Genomic DNA, 21585 nt, shown 5'->3' with positions numbered 1-21585 from the left:
TTCTATGCCTTAATATTGTAGAATGTTGACAGACATATATATTCTTTTTAATAGTTTTCTTGTTATATCCTTTTTCTAGTTTACTTATTACTGTATCTCTAGTTTTTTTGGTTATTGTTAGCAGGGGCATATTTATAAATTTGCAGACCTTACACAATATATCCATAAGTGAATTCCTACATAGCAGATCTGAGAAAAAAGTTGTCATAATGATGCTCGGAGCAAATTTTATTTAAAAAAGAATATTTTTTAATTTAAATAATACAATTAATGCAACAGACTCTGGATCAGAATTGCCACAGGCCTTGCCAATGTCTAATTTATCTAGGCATAAATTTGGCAATACACTTATGTTTCAAATTCATAGCGGATGGTATAGACATTTATGGCAAATAACCAAGTATTTATTTCACTGGTAAAAATAACATTTGGTGCATGGGGACTATCAACAGGCATTTAGTAAGAGTCGAAATCTATTACTCCTTACTTCCTAAGGATGTCTGCTGGTTCAAAGCACTCAATAAAAAGGCTTCATTAAAAGTTCTTTTGTGATATAAATGATCAGCAGAGAGAAATGAGGTTGATCATCTAAAAATCTCATGTTCCTATACTGAAGGGCACAGAAGGCAGAGCCCGATGTTAATTCTATCAAATGTAATGACATTAGGGAGCTCACAAATCTAATGTCATTAGAGAGCTCACAAATTCTCACTTCCAATCTTCTGAATGATTCCTTAACATAAATACTTGATGTTTAGAATTTTGAAATGTCTGAGCATCTATTTGGTGGATTTAGACACTATGAAAAATATTAATACATCGAGATACTGCTATTTTTGCTCTTTTCACTAATGATTGGCACATAAGGTATACTGATATATGGTTTATCTGGGACTGGCTTTTGCTTATTATGACTGCAAAGGGTTGTGGTAATGACACAGATGAATATATTTCCAGGGTATCCATTCTTTCTGGCTACTTTAATACTCTTGAGGTCATCCAAAAGGATCTTTCCTTAGAAAATATTTAGGGCTCCTTTGGGGTACGTAAGAGCTCAGTACTGACAATTTGGTGAGGTGAGAATGACTGATTGTAATTCAAAATGATAATTGGCCTGATAAAATAATGTTTGTGTGTGTGTGTGTATTGTTTAGAACCGTGGTGGCAAACCTATGACACGTGGGTCAGATACTGATCCACGAAGGCTTTGTAAGTAACCCACGCGCACGCGTTTATTGTAATATTGGCTACTTTTTTTAATTATAACAGAGAGAAAAGATAATCAAAAATATTAAACAATTATAAAATATAAATATGTAATGTCAGATTTATAAGAAAAAAAATAATAAAAATAAAATATATAAATAAAAAATAAACAAATCCAAGTGGAATGTGGACATCGCACGTCCACGAACAGTGTTCTATTGTATTAAACTACGCGTGTGGGTGACTCATTACATTGTGACATAAACTTGGCACGATTTGTCGTTGCACTGAAGAACGGAGATGTATCGGGCTAGTACAAAGTTACTAGCTTGCACTCTCGCAGTGTTGGAAAAAGAGGCAGACTTGATGTACGCATCTAGAAGTGTTAATAATAAATTGATTATAACTTAATTTTTCTATTGTCAAATTTTCTCATCTACATAACCGATGTAAGTATATTAAGTGGGCCTATGTTTATAAAAGTTCATCTAAAATTATTGCATCCTACATATATAATATATATGTAGGTTATAAAAATATACATATTATATATATTTTTTGCAGGCGTAGCCCTGAACTATGTCTGTGGTTAAAAAAATGAAAACTAACGGTACAAGCTCCAGACTATATCAAACAGAATGGTTTGATAAATATGGTGTGATTGAAAAGAATAAAACAACTCTGTGTGTAATTTGTAACAAAAAAGTCACCTCTCGTACATTCAATGTAAAAAGACATTTTGAAAAGTTGCATTCAAATCTCAGCTTCCCAACAGACGAAGAAAGGAGAGAATATTTTTTACAAAAGAAAAAACAGAATGATTCACAAACAAGTGTTTTAAAAACTTTTTTGACTCCAAAAAATAACATTACAGCTGCTAGTTTTCAAGCAGCCCATTGCATTGCTCGCCATGGGAAACCTCTTTCAGAAGGAGAGTTTGTAAAACAAGCATTTTTAGAATGTAGTGCTATTCTGTTTTAAGATTTTAAAGAAAAAGACTTGATTATAAAGCATATAAATGAGTTACCAATAAGTCGCAATACTATTAAAGATCGAGTAATAGAATTAGAAAGAAATATTTCTTCTCAAATACATAACGACTTAAAGTCTGTAGAAATGTATTCGATTGCTTTAGATGAGAGTACTGATGTAAATGGTTATACACAACTAGCAGTTTTTGCTCAATATAATGAAAGAAGAGTTAATAACACTAATAACACTGAAAGGAAGGTGTACTGGTCTTGATATTTTTAAAGAATTTGATAATGCATTTAAAAAAAATGGAAATTGACCTACAAAAAATTGTTTCTGTAACAACAGACAGTGCTCCCAATATGGTGGGAAAAAACATTGGTTTTATTCAGCAGCTTAAGCAAAATATTAGACATTCTCTGATAGAATTTCATTGTATAATACACCAGCAAGTTCTATGTGCGAAGCAAGGTTTAAAAACATTTTCTAATGTAATACCAGTTGTAATTAAAGTTATTAACTTTATAAATGCAAGAGGTCTTAATAAGCAAGAATTTGCACAATTATTAGAGGAAATTGAGTGCCAATATTCTGGGATTTTGACATACAACAATGTTCGATGGCTCAGTTGCGGCCAAGTTCTTAATTGGTTTGTCATTTTATTAGACGAAATAAAGCTCTTTTTGAATGAAAAAAAACAATAGTTATGACGAATTTTCAAATATAGATTGGCTAAATGATTTAATGTTCTTATGTGATATCACTCAGCATTCCAATAAACTGAATAAAAAACTTCAGGGACATGGACAAATTGCATTAATGATGTTTGAAAATATAAAAATATTTATGAAAAAACTTGACATCTTTACTAAAGATTTAGAAATGAGCACCATGAAATATTTTCCTCAATTATAAAAACATTTTCAAAACACTAAAGATATTGAAAATATTCTTGACATTCAAGAAAATGCAATTAAAAAATATTTAACCATTTTGCAAGAAATAAAACAAGCTTTCCATGAGAGATATGTTGTTGTTGTTTGTTATTTGGTTTTTAGGAGCATTAGCAACTAAGGTCATATTGCTCCGGGATATGCGGTGGTCATTCCCTGACCTTTCCGCATCCTCCGTATTTGATGGTGACAGGCTCGAACCCTGGTCTAATCAAGAAGTGTGTGCTACGCACTGCTGCTTCCCACCTGGCTACGGAGGCGCCTCATGAGAGATATAATCAATTTAAAAGTTTGGAAAATACATTTCGCTTTATTTTATGCCTACATAAAGCAGAGTATGATACAATGCAGCTAAACAATTTTATGTGGCTAGGTAGGCATCACTAACTTAGAAATGGAATTAATTGAATTCCCAAGCAACATAGTGTGGAAAAATAAATTTGGAAACTTGATTTTCGAAGTAGAAGGAAAAATTTCAGAAAGTAATGCAGATAGGCCTAATGAAGATCCCACACTAAAAGTTGAAAATATTATATTAAACACATGGTATTCTTTACCGAACAATTTTATATGTATGAGGAAACTGGCTAATGCTCTTCTCACAATGTTCGGGTCCACATATTCATGTGAAAAATTGTCTTCCTCAATGAATTTTGTTAAATCTTCCAACAGGAATAAACTTGGAAATGAATTGACTGCAAAATGTATTAAAGTAATGAACACGAAGTATGTACCTAATATTAAGAAACTGTCTGAAAGTAAGCAACAACAAATTTCGCATTAAATATACTTTTATCAACTTTATTACACATACTGTATCTGTAATTATGTTAATTATTAATGAAGAATATTTCAAAATAAAAGTGTTTTCTTTTATTCCTTGCTCATTCAAATACTTTGTGCAGAGGCAATACTGGTCATGATGTCACCTGGTGCGGTACAAGGTATCAAATCAAGCTTCGATATTTACTTTTTTTTTTAGCTCTTCACTTGCAAAAGTTAAAGTTATAAATCAAAAAGGAAACTAAAACTTTTTTTGAATTATTTCAAAAGTGAGAACCAAAAAGATTCAACTGTCAACTTTATCTCTTAACAAAATGTTAAGAGATAGAGAGAAAATGTTTGATGTTTCCAAATAATTGACACCCTTTTTACCCCCCTTTCTAATTGAGGCCACTAACTTATGACTCACGAGCTAGTATTTAAAAAAGAAATAAAAATAATTGACCCACTCTTCAAAAAGGTTCACCATCACTGGTCTAGAAGCAAACTAAGCAGTTGAGAGTAAAATAGGGAAATTTTATGAAACAGATAAAATGCTCCAAATGCCCCAAAACATGCAGGGCAGCAGTAAAGGAAGAAAAAGTATAAAAATGTGTAGTTTGTAACATAAGTATAGAGTCTGAAAAGATGGAAAAGAGAAGTACACAGAGTGCCTGAACTAAAAGAGGTTTAAAGGAAAGTAGAAAAAGGAAGTAAAGTGTAGTGAAAAAGTGAAGAATTTTAAAAACCTAGTGCAATAATGAAATGGGACTATGGAAGAAAACAATATACGAAAAATTACTAATTACCAAATAAATAATAAAGAGATATCACTGTATTCAGATATGGGAGGGCAATTTTTGAAAAGAAGGTCGAATATAGGGATGACAAATTTGCAGAATCTGAGTACAGTAAAATTAAAAATGATACATGGCCAGGCATTTCATCAGGGGACTACTCCTGACCATGTATTAGGCACTGCATTTCCAAACTTGTCTATAGTATAAGGAAAGGGAAAAAGCAAATATGCGGCCCCATCTTAATACTATCAGACAAGGTATTAAGATTTAAGATAGGGGCTGCATTATTTGCTTCTTGAAAGGGTCCAAAGATGGGCAACTCACATGGTGAAATCAGAAAAAGGGTGAGGAAAACTCTAAATATGTGGGTTACAGAGCTTGGCAACCAGGCAGCACCCTAGAGGTGACCTGACTGAGGTTTATTAGGCACTGAGCTCGTTGAACTGGTTAGTAAAATGAATGTTAAGTGGAATTTTCACTGTTATAAAGAATTCAGAACTAGGGACCATAAATTAAAATTACAGGGAAGAGGTTTAGACTAGATTGTAGAAAGTTTTCTTTTAGCCAGCGAGTCATTGACTGTTGGAACAATTTGCCTTCGCAGGTAGTTGAGGCTGACAGTTTGAATAAATTCAAAGGTCAACTGGATAGTTACCTGTGTGAGGAGAGAAGCAAATAATTTGTATATTCTTATCTACTAGGGGTTTTCCCCCCTTTTTTTTTTTGGCTGGTGCAGCAAAAGTGTGTGCCTTTCTAGCACTATATGGCCATTACTATAATAAGACACATAGTACAATACAAATATACACAAGTTAATTACCAGTAAAACTTATCTATAACAAAATATTAACATGATTAAAAAATATTTTAAACATTAAGAAAATGTTTTTTCTTTATAAAAACAAATTATTTATTATAATAATAAAATGTTCAGTAACTTACTTGAAATACAACACATGAAGAAATTCTTTTAGAATAATATGCAGATCTTCTGCATTCTTGTAGTTCCAAATATTCACAATCTAAAATGCAAATTATATGTGAATAATATAATAACAAAAGAACATATTTTAAAAATATAATTTTTTTTTTAAATCTAAAGAATAGATCATTTTTATACTTAAATGTCAATATTAATATTTATTCATTATTTCAATGTCTAATTTACAGCACAGGCATGTAAAACACTTTTATTTATATAATTAAAACCATTATATATAATGATAAAATTTATTTATAAAAATAGTGATTCTTTTGAAATAATTTTCAGCAATTAGAATAAAACTTTTTAATAAAATTTTGATAAAATGAAATTGTATCAAAATTGCACCCCCAAGAAGTTCATTATATCAGATTTTACTGTACATTCAAAATATTTATCAATGCCAACTCCTCAAAGCTTATTACAAGGTGAAAAAGGCAATCCCATTCATGTGTTAATCAATATTTTATTATAATCAACCAAAAATACAGGACAGCATCCTTTTGAAAGTGTTTATATTAATTAAAATAAAAACATTCATGAAGAGCTGAGTTTTTCAAAAACAAATATTTTTTCTGTCTTGTGTCCTCAGAGATAATTGATTAATATAACTTACGTCTTTAACAAATAATAATAAATGCTACAAACTGATCACATCAACACAGGTTCCCAAAACCACATTGCTATGGCTAAATTTGATATCTGCAGGCTGTGTCACTCTCCCACCTAATGATACCAGAATCCACTAGGGCAGTCTAGAAAGGTGATCTGCCTATGGACTGTGGAGGTCATCATCCAGAATTCTGAACTGATCCAGAATTCTGGGGACCAGAATTAAATACATTTGGTAAAATGCCTTCATTTATTTTAGTTTGATAAGCTAATAAATGCATTTGATATACTTTAAGTTATGGGCAGAATGATACAAAACTGCTATACTGCTTATTCAATGCAGGCAGAATATAAAAAAAAAAAAAAAACAGACTTTTGAAACAGACATGGTTTTCTTTCTTAATAAGGATTGATGTATTTGTGTGCATGTGTGTGTGCATGCATGCATAAGTAATAAATTATTATCTTATGCCTAGATTTTAACTTGTTTACTGTACTGGGATGAAAGACTTGAGGGTTACCTACAATAATTTTATGTATGATCACCTCTACAGGTGATATGAGGTCTGGATGACCCTGCTTTTAAATATGTGGACATCATTATTAGCTATGAGGCTAATAATAAATAAGCCTGTTTATTCTGCTTATCATATTGGAAGGACAACCCCTACAGAGAATGCGAGGAACAGAAGGAAACAGACTCAGAATACTCAAAGGTTATCCTGTCTAGATCAGATCTGAAGAAGCAATTTTTCACAAAAGCCATATCCTTCTTATTTTCATAGGTCATAGTTTTCAGTATTCTACAATTTTGGCACAATATATAAACTATATATACTACACCCACACAAAGATGTTGGTATAGTGAGTGTCGAGACAGGAGGAGGGAGCCCACAAAGTTACAGGATGCCAAAAATGCCAATTTCTGACTATTCTGGTAATCTGACATGGAATGGATGACACTATAATATGAGACAGGTTGGAAGCTGGTTGAATTATTAATAGTTGAATGGTTAATGGTGGAATCACTGATAGTTAAGTAATGTCCTACTCAAGCACCACAAGTCAGATAAAACTATAAATATACTCATAGGCATTTGGGAAGACAGCATTATGACTGTGAATGCAAGATGTGGTGATCAATGGGATTAACTGATTTTCAGTGCTGAATTATAATAGAGTGCCACATAGGCAATGGGTCTGTACGTGACATTTCAACAGCACAGAAGAACCCTAGGTCAACAAATGATGTGGTCTGCAAATGGAAGCAGACTGGTACTGAAACTGGCATGAAATGACCAGGAAAATCTCCAAAACTACAGAACATGACAGGAAAGAGATGAGGGGGGGTATGCTACACTACCTGTCTATCCCCTCTAATCATTTGTCTAATTCTTTAAATTTATCCAAAGTATCCACCTTGACAACACTAGATGCTAGTTTCTTCCAAAAATCATTTAACTTTGGGCCGAATACAGCCCACAAATAATTTTTATATGGCCCGCATGGAAAGTGAACTAAAACAGCATTTTAGAGAATCACGCCACTATGTGTATAGGCAAACAAGCGTTGAGCTCGACTGTATCGAACATGTACACGTAGTCCAGTGCAATCATATGTATGCTAAATATCAATGTTTTCATATTGTGAAATTCTACTATTTTGATATAACTTGTTCATTGTATTGAATTATTATTAATTTGTACTGAATTAAAATATCGTCCTTAAAAATGTTCCGAAAGAGGAAGGTCGAATTGGAGTGTCGTGTTTTTAATCAAAGGTGGACTGAAGACTATTTCTTCACTGAGTATGATGAAAAAGCAGTGTGTTTGGTGTGTAAGGAGACTGTATCAGTTTTCAAAGAATATAATTTAAAACAACACTATGATTCCAAGCATAAATCTTAGGATCAATATAAAGGAGCGAAAAGAAAAGTGTTCAAAGTTACAAAACAAATTAAGAAAAGAACAAAATAGACTGAAAATGTATCAGTCAAGAAATTTATCTGCTGTAAGTTCCAGTTATCAAGTTGCATATTTGATCACTTTTGAAAGTAAACCATTCGATGATGGCGAATTCATTAAATGTTGTTTGTTAAAAGTGGAAGAAATTTGTGCCCAGAGAAACGAACAATGACACAAGACATTAGTTTGTCTTAGCAAACAATTATGTGAAGAGTAGAAGATATTGGAAAGAATTTTGTTTGAGCAACTTTCGGAAAACATAAAACAAATGAAATATTTTAGTGTGGCACTGGATAACAGTACTAATGTAAATGACACAACCCAACTCCTTATCTTCATATGTGAAAATAACGATAATTTTGTACCAGTTGAACATTTAGCTTATCTACAGAGTATGCACAGAACAACTACAGGTGAAAATATTTTTGAAAATTTTTGCCAATATATTGAAAAGTTAGGATCAAATATTAAAAACCTCATAGGAGTCACAACTGATGGGGAAAAACATATGATTGGTAAAAATTGGGCTTATGGGTAGAATAACCAAGAAAATGATAGATATCGGAGCTGAACCTTCGATTGGAATTCAATGCATTGTGTGGGAAATTATTAAATTTCCAACACATTATGAATGTGGTTATTTCAACTGTAAATTTTATAACATCACATGGCCTTAATCATAGTGTGTTTCAACAATTTCTTTCAAAAATTGAAGCTGAATACGTAGATGAAATTTTACATTGTGCAGTGAGATGACTTATTCGTGGCAAAGTTTTATATCGTTTCTTTAAACTGCATCATGAAATTTATATTTTATGACAGAATAAGGGAAATCAAACAAAAAAAAAATTTCATATATGGAGTGGTGTTTAATTGTGCAATTCTTACAGACATTTCTGGTAATTTAAATGCTCTTAATTTAAAACTACAAGGAAAAGGAAAATTGGTCTCTGATTTGTATGGTGACATCAAATCATTTTGGAATAAGTTATTATTTAAATCCCAAATTGAGCAAGACAATTTTGAATGTTGTACCGAGCTAAAAGAAAAACATATTTCCAAAGAATCGTTGCCTCTTTTTATTACGATTACTTTTTTGATGAGTTTGAAAGTTGATTTGCTTGTTTGAGAATTCATTTACTTTTATGGCTGAAAACTACAATCCCAGCTTGCAACTTGAAATTGATCTTCAAGCCAAAACATGGTTCAAAAATAAGTTATGAACATCCATAACATTTATGCCCATAACATTAATGTTATGGGCATAAATTCAAGCTGAGGAAGGATGGTTGCAGGATAGATGTGCAGAAGTTTGCCTTCAGGCAGTGGGTGGTTAATCATTGAACCTGGATTGAATTGTTGAAGCTGTTGTTGTGGAAGTGGACAAGTTGAATAAATTCAAGGGAGAACTAGACAAATTGTTGGAGGGTACAGATGGATGAAACGCTTTTTTTTTTTTTTTTTTGCTGATGCTATATAAGCTTTCTTTCTTACATTATTTGCCATTACTATTACTACTTACTAAAATGCCATGAAAATGGCAACTGTTTGGATCGATGTACGTTTGTGAGCAAATATTTTGCTCACAAATGTACCATTCACTGAGTACCACTTGGTATTCACTAAGAATAAGTAACAATAGTGAAGCATTATTTATTTGAGGTAGTGCAATACCATGGCAACTCGTGAAGGAAGAGCAAATAATGCCTCCCATACTAACTACCATTGTAGTTTCTTAAGAGTTATCTATGGTGATCTACACTGATATTACATTAGATATTAAACTCTTAAGTCTTAAAGTATTATGCCTTGTGCATTTAGTTATTTTTAAATAGCTTTTATATATATGCTACAAAAATTACTAATGAACACTTATGATAAAGAAACCACGTTTTCTGTATGTATCTTTCTGCATGGAACAGTTATGTTCCATGCAGAGAGATAACAAAAGAATATAATCATTTGGAATACTAGTAATATAATATTTGTAGTAATATAATGATATTTGCAATATAATTGTAGTTTGAAATTGTTATTCTACCTGGCCAGTAAGGGGATGATGAATTTCACTTGGAATAATTCGCCTGGGACCAGTTTCTCGTGCAAATCCACATCTAAAAAAATATTTGGGGGAAAAATAATTTCAAAATGTGAATTAAAAAAAAAAAAAAAGTATTGAAAAACTCATCTATAAAATATATTTGAAAAGAACATAAGATCTTTTGTCAATGAATTAATTTTGCAATTCATTATAATACAATCATTATATTCACCAAAGAAAATCCATCAAAAACATGCTTTTATTTATTTTTTTTCACAAACTATAAAACTGACACCAATCTGAGAAGGCTACAGCAGTACATTTTATCCTTTAATCTGGTTTGTTTACTAACACGACAAATGGATTTTGTCCAGGCCAAAGTCATGCTTAAATAAGACTTGCACATTAGCTTAAATGCAAATATTAGGCAAGCATTGAGAATTTCGATGTTTATTCAGTTCAAAACTTTGATAAATGCATTGCATTTGAGTAGCAGTTAATCACAGGATAACACAACATTTCAGTGAAACCAAATTTAAGGTAGGTAGTTAATAATGAAAAATACTTGGGGGGGGGGTAGTTGTACAGTCTGATATAAAGTTCTCTAAGCAATGAAGAAAAGTTGCTAAGTGAGATCATGGGATTCTGTCAATAATACATAGGAATTTTACAAGCAGAAATAAAGAGGTGATTATACAATTGCATAAAGCAATGGCTAGGCTGTATCTTGAGTACAGATCTGGAAGCCACATTTTAGGCAAGAAGTATATCTGTTGGAACAGACAGAGAAGAGCAAGATTACTCAGGGACACAAAACTCTTAGTAAGAAAGATTTAATTTCTGTGAATTGCAGCATCTGTAAACTAGGCATCAATGTTTAAAGTCTTAAACATTATAGCATTTAAGGCTTTAAATGGATTGAGTAAACTAATTGCTGATAACATCCATATGCTTTCTTTGTCAAAACACACAAGGGAACATAAATTTAAATTGGAAATGAGCAGTTGCAGAATAGATATGCAAAAATTTGCATTCAGCCAGAGATCACTAAATGATTGTTGGAACAAAGTTCCAAACAGTGTTAGTGGTTAGTTTAAATAAATTTATTAAAGAAGGATTAAAACAAATTATTAGACATGACAGGCAAAATACAGTATCAAAAATTTATAATTTGAACCTTCGTACATATTTTCACACACTCTTTAAAATATGGAAAATGAAAGAAAAGTATAGGTTTTTAAGTTAAGTTTCAAAAAATCTTATTCTCTCCATATCAAAATAAAATTATTCAGTAATTAAATTTATTTTCATACATTTGTTATGGTAACAATATTTTTATCATGAAGAAAACATAATACAAGAAATAATTACAGTAAACCCTTGCTTTAATAGACTCTGAAAATAACAGTGTCCACTTAACGAGGCATTTCATCTAAAGAGGATCTGGTGAAGTAAATGCCTCTATCTGATGGTATTTGCTATCAATTAAAATACCTGTATTTTCACAATAAAGCAGAGTGCCAGAGCCAAGATTTTCAACACCATCACCTTTCATCAGACAATGGAGTGTATCATACCTCAGTAGAGCATCATTTGAACCACAACATAGCTTTGTATCTTTGTAGCAGCGTAATCAGTATCAGAAGAGGCTAAAAAGCTTTAATAACTTAACTTTATAACAAAGTTTGTAATGTACGACATTAATATTCATAGAGCTTTTAGTAACAGCGATTTGCCGTAGATACTGTATCACAAATAGGTCGCTAGAGAGTTCAAAAGACATAGGTTGGCAATAGTTAAATTTATACAAGAGGAAAAGAGCGGGGGAAAGAATTTAACCTTAGGGGACACCAGCATTAGTGGAAAAGTTAGAAGACAGAAAGCCATCTACCATCACCCTCAGTGAGTGATCAGAGAGAAAACTCGATAATCGATTACAAAAAAACAGTTGGCAAACCATAAGATGGAAGCTTGTTTAGAAGACCTTTATGACAAACACGATCAAAAGCCTTTGATATGTCAAGAGCAACTGCTTGGGTTTCACAGAAATTTTCCATTGAATTTGTCCATAAATGGGTAACATAAGCCAGAATATCACCAGTGGATCGACACTGACCATACTGGCAATCATTGATAGACGGAAGGTTTCTAAGTAGTTTAAGAGTTGGCGATTAATTGATTTCTCCATTACTTTAGAAAGAGTAGAAGTAATTGCAAATGGGACGATAATAGGATGGGAGGGATTTGTTACCCTTTTTTATGACCTGGTTGGATATGAGCAAATTTCCAAGCAGAAGGAAAAACACATTTGGAATAAGAAAGTGAAAAAAGGCAGCAAAGAACAGGAGTAAGTTCAGGAGGACAGGTTTTGAGAACAAGTGGAGAAATACCATCAGGACCTGGAGCTTTATTACCAACAAGATTCGTCAAAATCCTTCTGACTTCCTTTTGACGGAAGACCACAAGAGGCATTGAATGGAGTGTGTTGGGAATGGTGGGAAATGTTTTACCAAGATCATTAATACGTGAGTTGGGAGAAAAATGGGATTCAAAAATGGGATTCTAGCAGGTCAGCTTTATCTTTGGCTGAAGTGACAACAGAACCATCTGGTTTTGACAGAGGAGGGAGCAGAGATGGGCAAAAGTTGTGGCCAATAGCTTTGGCAAGAGACCACAATGCTCGGCTATCGTTAGGGCAAGAAGCAAGTTTTCTACTCTTAGCCTGCTCTACTCTTCAAACTTCTACTCTACAAAATCTTGTTTGAACTGATTAATAACTGTTTTACAATTGTTGCGAGCTTTGGTGTAGACAGAAAATAAAACTGAAGAATTGGAAACAAGCCAATTACGATATGCAACGTTCTTCTCTTTAACAGCCTTAGCACATTTATTGGAAAACAAAGGTTTAGATAAAAGACGAGATTTTAAAGTGGAGTGTGGAATAAAGGATTTCATTCCTAGAAGAATAATTTTACTGACACGATCTGAGCAAACGTTGACATCAGAAGTTTTGAAACAGTAATCCGAACAAGGAAAAGAAAAGAAATCTCGCAGGTCATCCCATTTAGCATTCTTCTAATGCCAAACAACACGAGGTTGGGAATAGTCATGAGATAAAGGCTCCATTGGAGAAGACAATTACCAAGTTGTGATCTGAGGTGCCTAAAGGACCGCTCACTTTGACTGTGTACTTAGAAGGGTTGTTTGAGAGAAAAAGATCAAGCATGTTGGTTATGTGGTTAGGATTGTCTGGTATTCTGGTAGGTAAATGAACAATCTGTGCAAGGTCATTAGTAATTGCAGAAGCCTCAGTATCTTGACCAGCTGGGTCGGTGTGACTAGAAAACGGAAGCCAGTTGGAGTTGTGAACATTAAAATCACCAAGGAAAATTACCTAATTGTTAGGAAAGTTGGACTGGAGAAAGTCAAGTCGCAAAGAGAGGAAGTCAAAGAACTCCAAGTGATCAGTGGAGTTGGGAGAATGGTAGAGACAACAGATGAATTTGACAGAATGAGATAGAGATTTTAAGCCAGAGAAGATCAAAAAGAGGAGATTCCAAGTCTCTGACAGGGAATATCGGAATAGACATATGCACAAGTACCACCTTTGAGGCAAAAAGAATCACACATCGAATAATTTGGGCAACTGAGATGGACAGTAGTTGAATCAACCGATAACTGAGATTCTGTCATAAAAAGTACATGGGGGTTTGGCAGGCTGCAAGTGGAAATGGACATCGCCGAGATTAGAATTGAGACAAAGTATATTTGTGAAATGAACTAGCAAGTGTTTGGAAGGTTTAGATCTTTTCGCAGATAAGCTAACTCTATTATTTTGACAATTCGTGGCATATTCAATAGTAAAAAAAGTGGGGGACATGCTGTATGAAGTAATGAAATTTTGGATATGGCATGTACATGGTAAGAATATACCCAGATCCTCGACATAATGTGGCCTCGACAATGCCCCCTGCATACACACTACTCGGACTCCCTCCAGTCACTATCTGGCAGAGGAGAGGTAGCAAGGTTATACAATAGCTGATCTCTGGAAGCCTCCTAAAGAGTTACCAATAGGTTCGGTCCGGTGTACTAACTAGCGGCCGGCCTGCAAACAGCATTTCAGAGCTGTACCCTCAAAATGTAAGGAAGATTGAATCTCACCATGATGTCCATTATAACCTCAAAAGTCATCAGTCATACTGCATGATGGAAGAGATGAAGGGCTGACCGGAACTTAGCTCTGGAGACTAAACATGGGTTCCACCACTTCAAGCCTCCAATAAGCAAAGTGGTGGACTGTACAGGTTGAGGAGAGTCATCTACCACCTGCTGCTGATTATCAGCAGTATTTATTCATGCATAAGAATCTGCAGATAAAGGTACCACTAGGTGGCAGTGACCACAACATGCTCATGTGGAATTTACTTAGAGATGTAACTACTGTCAGGGGTAAAGAGAAGGGTTTTTAAATTCTATACGTTGGAAGCAATTGATGATGTTACCAACAGCAAATCATAAATGAGGAAATATTGAAGGAATTAATCTTGGAAGCTACTAGCCTTTTCATACCAAATAAAAAATACTGTTCAAGGTTTAGGCCTAAACGGATATCACATGAACTAATGAGACTCATGGCAGAGAAGAAAAATGCGTGCAATGCATATAAATTATCAGGTGACACAGAAGCCTATGGTAGATATAAGCAAATCGACATTCAACTAACAAACGAGGTTAGGCAAGCGAAGGCAGATTAACTATGAGAAATCTTGGGCAAAGGATGCTAAAAAAACAGCAAAGGCTTCTTTTTACTTATGTCAATTCTAGAAAAGAGGATGAATCAGATTGGTCCACTTGATATTGATGGGTTGACTGTTGATGATCCTGCTCAGGTAGCTGACAAACTGAATGAGTATTTTCCATCTACATTCACACAAGGAATTCTGAAGTGGAGGCCAGAAGTTTATCAAACTCTGACAGGGAGCTAAATTATTTTGTAATACTGAGAGGAACATGGAGGTAAATTTATTGAGGTTACACATAAGAAAGGCACCTGAGGTGGATGGGATCTATCCAATTATATTAAAGGAGTCAGCAAAGGAAGTAAGCAAACCCTTAGCCACAATTATGAGAGCATACTTGGATTCAGGGGAGGCCCCCCATGGACTGGAGATGTGCAAATATATCCCCAGTTCACAAAGGGGGATCAAAGGGTGACACGAGTAATTACAGACATGTTAGTTTAACTTCTGTTCAGCAGAAAATATTGGAGTCACTGGTTAAAGAAGCAATACAGGATCATCTAGATAAGACTGCAGTTATAGTTCAGAAACAGCATGGGTTTATTAAGGAGAAATCTTGCCTGACCTATTTGATGGGATATTACGATGTAGTCGCAAAGGAACTGGATGCAAAAATTAATTTTTATATCATATACAGTACTTGGATTTCAGGAAAGCTTTCAATACTGTTCCACATAACAGACTGCTGTACAAATTGGAGCAGTATGGCATTAAGGAGGAAGTTGCTACTATGTATAAAGGGATGGTTGAGTGGGAGAAGACAGAGTGGTAATCAATGGTCACTGCTCTTTGTGGAGTCCCCCAGGGATCGGTGTTGAGACCATTGTTGTTTTCTATATTTATCAATGATATTGATGAAGGTATATCAGTCAATGTCCAAGTTTGCAGATGATATAAAGGTTGGCAGAGTTGTTAATGACAGTAATGAATGTATACTGCTGCAACAGGATCTAGTAAAGTTGGGCAGATGGGCTGAGAGATGGCAACTGAAGTTTAACATTGACAAATGCAAAGTACTGCATATGGGTAGCAGTAACCCCAGAGTAACATACCATGTAGTACTACATTCAGGTAACGAAGAGTGAAAAAGATTTGGGGTAATTGTGCAGTCAGATGTGAAGTTTTCAGAGCAGTGCAGACAGGCAGCCAGAGCAGCTCATGGGGCTTGTCAATAATCTACAGGAACTTTACTAGCAGGGATAAGAAAGTGATTTTCCCTTTGTATAATGCAATGGTTAGGCTATACCTTGTGAACTGTGTACAAATCTGGAGGCTTCTTTTTGGAAGGATGTAGAGCTGCTGGATCAAAAACAAAGAAGGGCAACAGGATTGGCAAGGGGAAAAAAGAGGTGCTCTTACAAAGAAAGGCTGAAATTCTGCGAATTGCAGCATCTGGAGACTCTTGCTCAGATTACACACCGGAGGTGGCATAAATTCAAATTGAGAAAAGACAGTTGCGGAACAGATGTGCGGAAATTTTCCTTTCGCCAGCAGGTGGTTGTTTGCTGGAATATATGTCCATCTGTCATTGTGGAAGTTGACAGCTTAAATAAATTCAAGGAAGGACTAAACAAACTCTTGGAGCGAATGGATGGGTGAAATTGGGTGGGTTTTTTTTTTGTTTTTTTATTGGGTGATGCTGTACAAGCATGCTTTCTTGCATCATATGCTTCTGCTAATGCTAATCCCTATTATTAGCATATGCCAAGTAACTGGGATAACTACTTGTATGACATAACATTCACACATCACTACTTACAATTAATATGGTGTGCCATTGATTTAATGGCAAGCTCTTCCAGTGAGATTTTAATGTATGTAAGTTAATTATAATGTTCAATTTAATATTCCTATTATTCATTGTAGCTTATTTACAGTGAGTTTAGTTTATTTACATTTTTTTAAATAATGTTTATTTATATTTAGTTTTTTTGGGTTTCTGAAGGTACAAAAATCTTCTATAAAGAAACCATGCTTGTATACTATTAGGCAACAAAATCAAAAGCCACCTATAATGAAGAGACCTCAATATACCCAATCAATATAAACCCACTACCAATCCATTATCCTCAGTAGTTATAGTAGTTTTACCAATTGCCATGCATTTGGAAAGATATGGGTTTGAATCAGGTCATGGACTGGAGAAACCCTTCTCGGAACAAGTTTCCACTCCTGGAGCGAGTTTTTTTTCAAGGAATTATTTGGAAGTTTTCTAAAAACTGAAAAATTATGTTTATGATAGATTGTATTTTGACTTCATAGCCAAACATCTTTTAACATTGGCCTAACTGGTATTATTGTCAAATAATAAAATCATATTAAAAGTGTATAAAGAAAGAGCTATATTAGCATTAGCATTAGTAGAGGCATTTGATGCAAGAAAGCAAGCTTATGCAGCATCAGCCAAAAAAAAAAAAAAAAAAACCCACTTCCACTTCACCCCTCTGTTTGTTCAAAATACCTGTCCAGCTGAGGCTTAAACTTATTTAGGCTATCAACCTCCACCACAAGGGATGGAAGTCTGTTCCACCAACCAACCACCCACTGGCTAAAGGCAAATTTCCTCACGTCTATCCTACATTTGTCTTTCCTCAATTTGAATTTATGCCCTCTCAGGTGATTTTTCTGAGCTAGAGGAAGAATCCCATCAGCATTGAGCATGCTTAAACCATTCAAGGCTTTATACACCTCTATCAGATCACCTTGCTGGTGCCTAGTCTCCAGACACTGTAATTTGCAAAACTTAAGCCTTTCTTTGTAAGAGCACCCCCTTTGTTCCATTCACTAATCTTGTTGCTCTTCTCTGTACTCATTCCAGCAGCTCTACATCCTTCTTGAAATGAGGCCTCCAGACCTGTATACAGTACTCTAGGTGTGGCCTGACCATTGCCTTATACAATGGAATAATCACCTCCTTATCCCTGCTGGAAAAATTCCTGTATATCATTGACAATACTCCATGAGCTACTCTTGCAGCCCGTCTGCACTGCTCAGAGAACTTCATATCTGCCTGCACAACCACCCCCAAGTCCCTTTCATTCTCTACCACTGTCAGTGTAGTACCACAGAGTTGATACGTTGCTCTGGGGTTGCTGTTTCCCATGTGTAGTACTTTACATTTGTCAATGTTAAACTTCATTTGCCACCTCTCAGCCCATCTGCTCAACCTTTCCAGATCCTGTTGCAGCAGCATAGTGTCAGTAGTGTCCTTGACAACCCTGCCAGCCTTTGTATCATCTGCAAACTTGGACATTAAGCTTGATATACCATCATCAATATCATTTATAAATACAGAAAACAATAATGGACCTAACACTGAGTCTTCTACATATATTACTTGATTCAGTTTACCATGTTTAAATCATTAGCACTTGTGATGACTCTACTGAACCCACCCCCCTATGAATTTGCTTAGGTCATAATATATTGGTTTTGGTATAATTATATTTAAAAAAAAAAAAAAATTGGAGGCCCAGAATCTATTTTTTGTAACATTATAGCAATTAACACATTAATCAACCTCTGGGTCTGAATTACTGAGAATAACTTAAATTTTAGCTTGTTTAAGCCCATATTAGCATTAGTAGAGGCATTTGATGCAAGAAAGCAAGCTTATGCAGCATCAGCCAAAAAAAAAAAAAAAAAAAAAAACCCACTTCCACTTCACCCCTCTGTTCGTTCAAAATACCTGTCCAGCTGACCCTTAAACTTATTTAGGCTATCAACTTCCACGACAAGGGATGGAAGTCTGTTCCACCAACCAACCACCCGCTGGCTAAAGGCAAATTTCCGCACGTCTATAATACATCTGTCTTTCCTCAATTTGAATTTATGCCCTCTCAGGTGATTATTCTGAGCGAGAGGAAGAATCCCATCAGCATTGAGCATGCTCAAACCATTCAAGGCTTTATACACCTCTATCAGATCACCTCGCTGGTGCCTAGTCTCCAGACACTGTAATTTGCAAAACTTAAGCCTTTCTTCGTAAGAGCACCCCTTTGTTCCATTCACTAATCTTGTTGCCCTTCTCTGTACTCGTTCCAGCATCTCTACATCCTTGAAATGAGGCCTCCAGACCTGTATACAGTACTCTAGGTGTGGCCTGACCATTGCCTTATACAAGGGAATAATCACCTCCTTATCCCTGCTAGAAAAATTCCTATATATCATTGACAATACACCATGCGCTACTCTTGTGGCCCGTCTGCACTACTCAGAGAACTTCATATCTGCCTGCACAACCACCCCCAGGTCCCTTTCATTCTCTACCACTGTCAGTGTAGTACCACAGAGTTGATACGTTGCTCTGGGGTTGCTGTTTCCCACGTGTAGTACTTTACATTTGTCAATGTTAAACTTCATTTGCCACCTCTCAGCCCATCTGCTCAACCTTTCCAGATCCTGTTGCAGTAGCATAGTGTCAGTAGTGTCCTTGACAACCCTGCCAGCCTTTGTATCATCTGCAAACTTGGACATTAAGCTTGATATACCATCATCAATATCATTTATAAATACAGAAAACAATAATGGACCTAACACTGAGTCTTCTACATATATTACTTGATTCAGTTTACCATGTTTAAATCATTAGCACTTGTGATGACTCTACTGAACCCACCCCCCTATGAATTTGCTTAGGTCATAATATATTGGTTTTGGTATAATTATATTTAAAAAAAAAAAAAAAATTGGAGGCCCAGAATCTATTTTTTGTAACATTATAGCAATTAACACATTAATCAACCTCTGGGTCTGAATTACTGAGAATAACTTAAATTTTAGCTTGTTTAAGCCCATATTAGCATTAGTAGAGGCATTTGATGCAAGAAAGCAAGCTTATGCAGCATCAGCCAAAAAAAAAAAAAAAAAAAAAAACCCACTTCCACTTCACCCCTCTGTTCGTTCAAAATACCTGTCCAGCTGACCCTTAAACTTATTTAGGCTATCAACTTCCACGACAAGGGATGGAAGTCTGTTCCACCAACCAACCACCCGCTGGCTAAAGGCAAATTTCCGCACGTCTATAATACATCTGTCTTTCCTCAATTTGAATTTATGCCCTCTCAGGTGATTATTCTGAGCGAGAGGAAGAATCCCATCAGCATTGAGCATGCTCAAACCATTCAAGGCTTTATACACCTCTATCAGATCACCTCGCTGGTGCCTAGTCTCCAGACACTGTAATTTGCAAAACTTAAGCCTTTCTTCGTAAGAGCACCCCTTTGTTCCATTCACTAATCTTGTTGCCCTTCTCTGTACTCGTTCCAGCATCTCTACATCCTTGAAATGAGGCCTCCAGACCTGTATACAGTACTCTAGGTGTGGCCTGACCATTGCCTTATACAAGGGAATAATCACCTCCTTATCCCTGCTAGAAAAATTCCTATATATCATTGACAATACACCATGCGCTACTCTTGTGGCCCGTCTGCACTACTCAGAGAACTTCATATCTGCCTGCACAACCACCCCCAGGTCCCTTTCATTCTCTACCACTGTCAGTGTAGTACCACAGAGTTGATACGTTGCTCTGGGGTTGCTGTTTCCCACGTGTAGTACTTTACATTTGTCAATGTTAAACTTCATTTGCCACCTCTCAGCCCATCTGCTCAACCTTTCCAGATCCTGTTGCAGTAGCATAGTGTCAGTAGTGTCCTTGACAACCCTGCCTACCTTTGTATCGTCTGCAAACTCCGACATTAAGCTTGATATACCCTCATCAATATCATTTATGAATACAGAAAACAATAATGGACCCAACACTGAGCCCTGAGGGACTCCATTAATAACATTAGTCCACGACGAGCAGTGTCCATTGATTACCACTCTCTGTCTTCTCCCCCTCAGCCACCCCTTTATCCACAGCAGCAATTTGCCTCCAATGCCACACTGCTCCAATTTGTGCAGCAGTCTTCCATGTGCAACAGTATCAAAAGCCTTTCTAAGATCCAAGTATATAATATCAAAGTTATTCCCTGCATCCAGTTCCTTTGTGACTGCATCATAGTATCCAGTCAAATTGGTCAGGCAAGACTTCCCCTTAACAAAACCATACTGTGTCCGAGCTATAGCTGAAGTCTTGTCTAAATGATCCTGCAGAGCTTCTTTAACTAGTGCCTCCATTAATTTTCCTGGAACAGAAGTTAAACTCACAGGTCTATAATTACTTGTGTCAGCCTTTAATCCTCCCTTGTGAATTGGGGTGCATTTACACATCTCCAGTCTGTGGGTACCTCCCCTGAGTCCAAGGAACTCAGGGGATTTAACAAACTTCTTTATAGCAATTTTTTTTGAATTCCCAAGGGATTGTTTTTAATCAGTTTTACAATGCATATAAACAGTGGTGAGCTATAGTGGGCTCACAAGAGCCCATTGTTATTTTTTTTTGAAAATTTGCGAGCCCATTGTTGAGACGATCATTTATTTTACAAATGAAATCATGAATGCAATTATTAAGTATCCAGAGCAGAAAATACGATGGGACGAGCGGG

General features: G+C 35.3%; 1 protein-coding gene across 1 annotated transcript in view; it reads right to left on the bottom strand.

Moving 5' to 3' along the window:
- Nucleotides 1-21585, bottom strand: part of Arp10 (Actin-related protein 10) — a 195174-nt gene that overhangs the window by 153384 nt on the left and 20205 nt on the right. Inside the window, exons 2-3 of the mRNA XM_090370814.1 lie at nucleotides 10293-10365; nucleotides 5636-5715 (exon numbers count right to left, since the gene is read on the bottom strand). Of these exons, the coding sequence (XP_090226940.1) occupies nucleotides 5636-5715; nucleotides 10293-10365 (153 nt within the window). The remainder of the gene's footprint in view (nucleotides 1-5635; nucleotides 5716-10292; nucleotides 10366-21585) is intronic.

Source organism: Mastigoproctus giganteus, chromosome 3 (assembly GCF_048544385.1).
Source record: "Mastigoproctus giganteus isolate SK-2022 chromosome 3, ASM4854438v1, whole genome shotgun sequence".
Classification (NCBI taxonomy): domain Eukaryota; kingdom Metazoa; phylum Arthropoda; class Arachnida; order Uropygi; family Thelyphonidae; genus Mastigoproctus; species Mastigoproctus giganteus.
The sequence above is the reverse complement of the archived record's forward strand: the minus strand, read 5'-3'. Positions and strand labels throughout refer to the sequence as shown.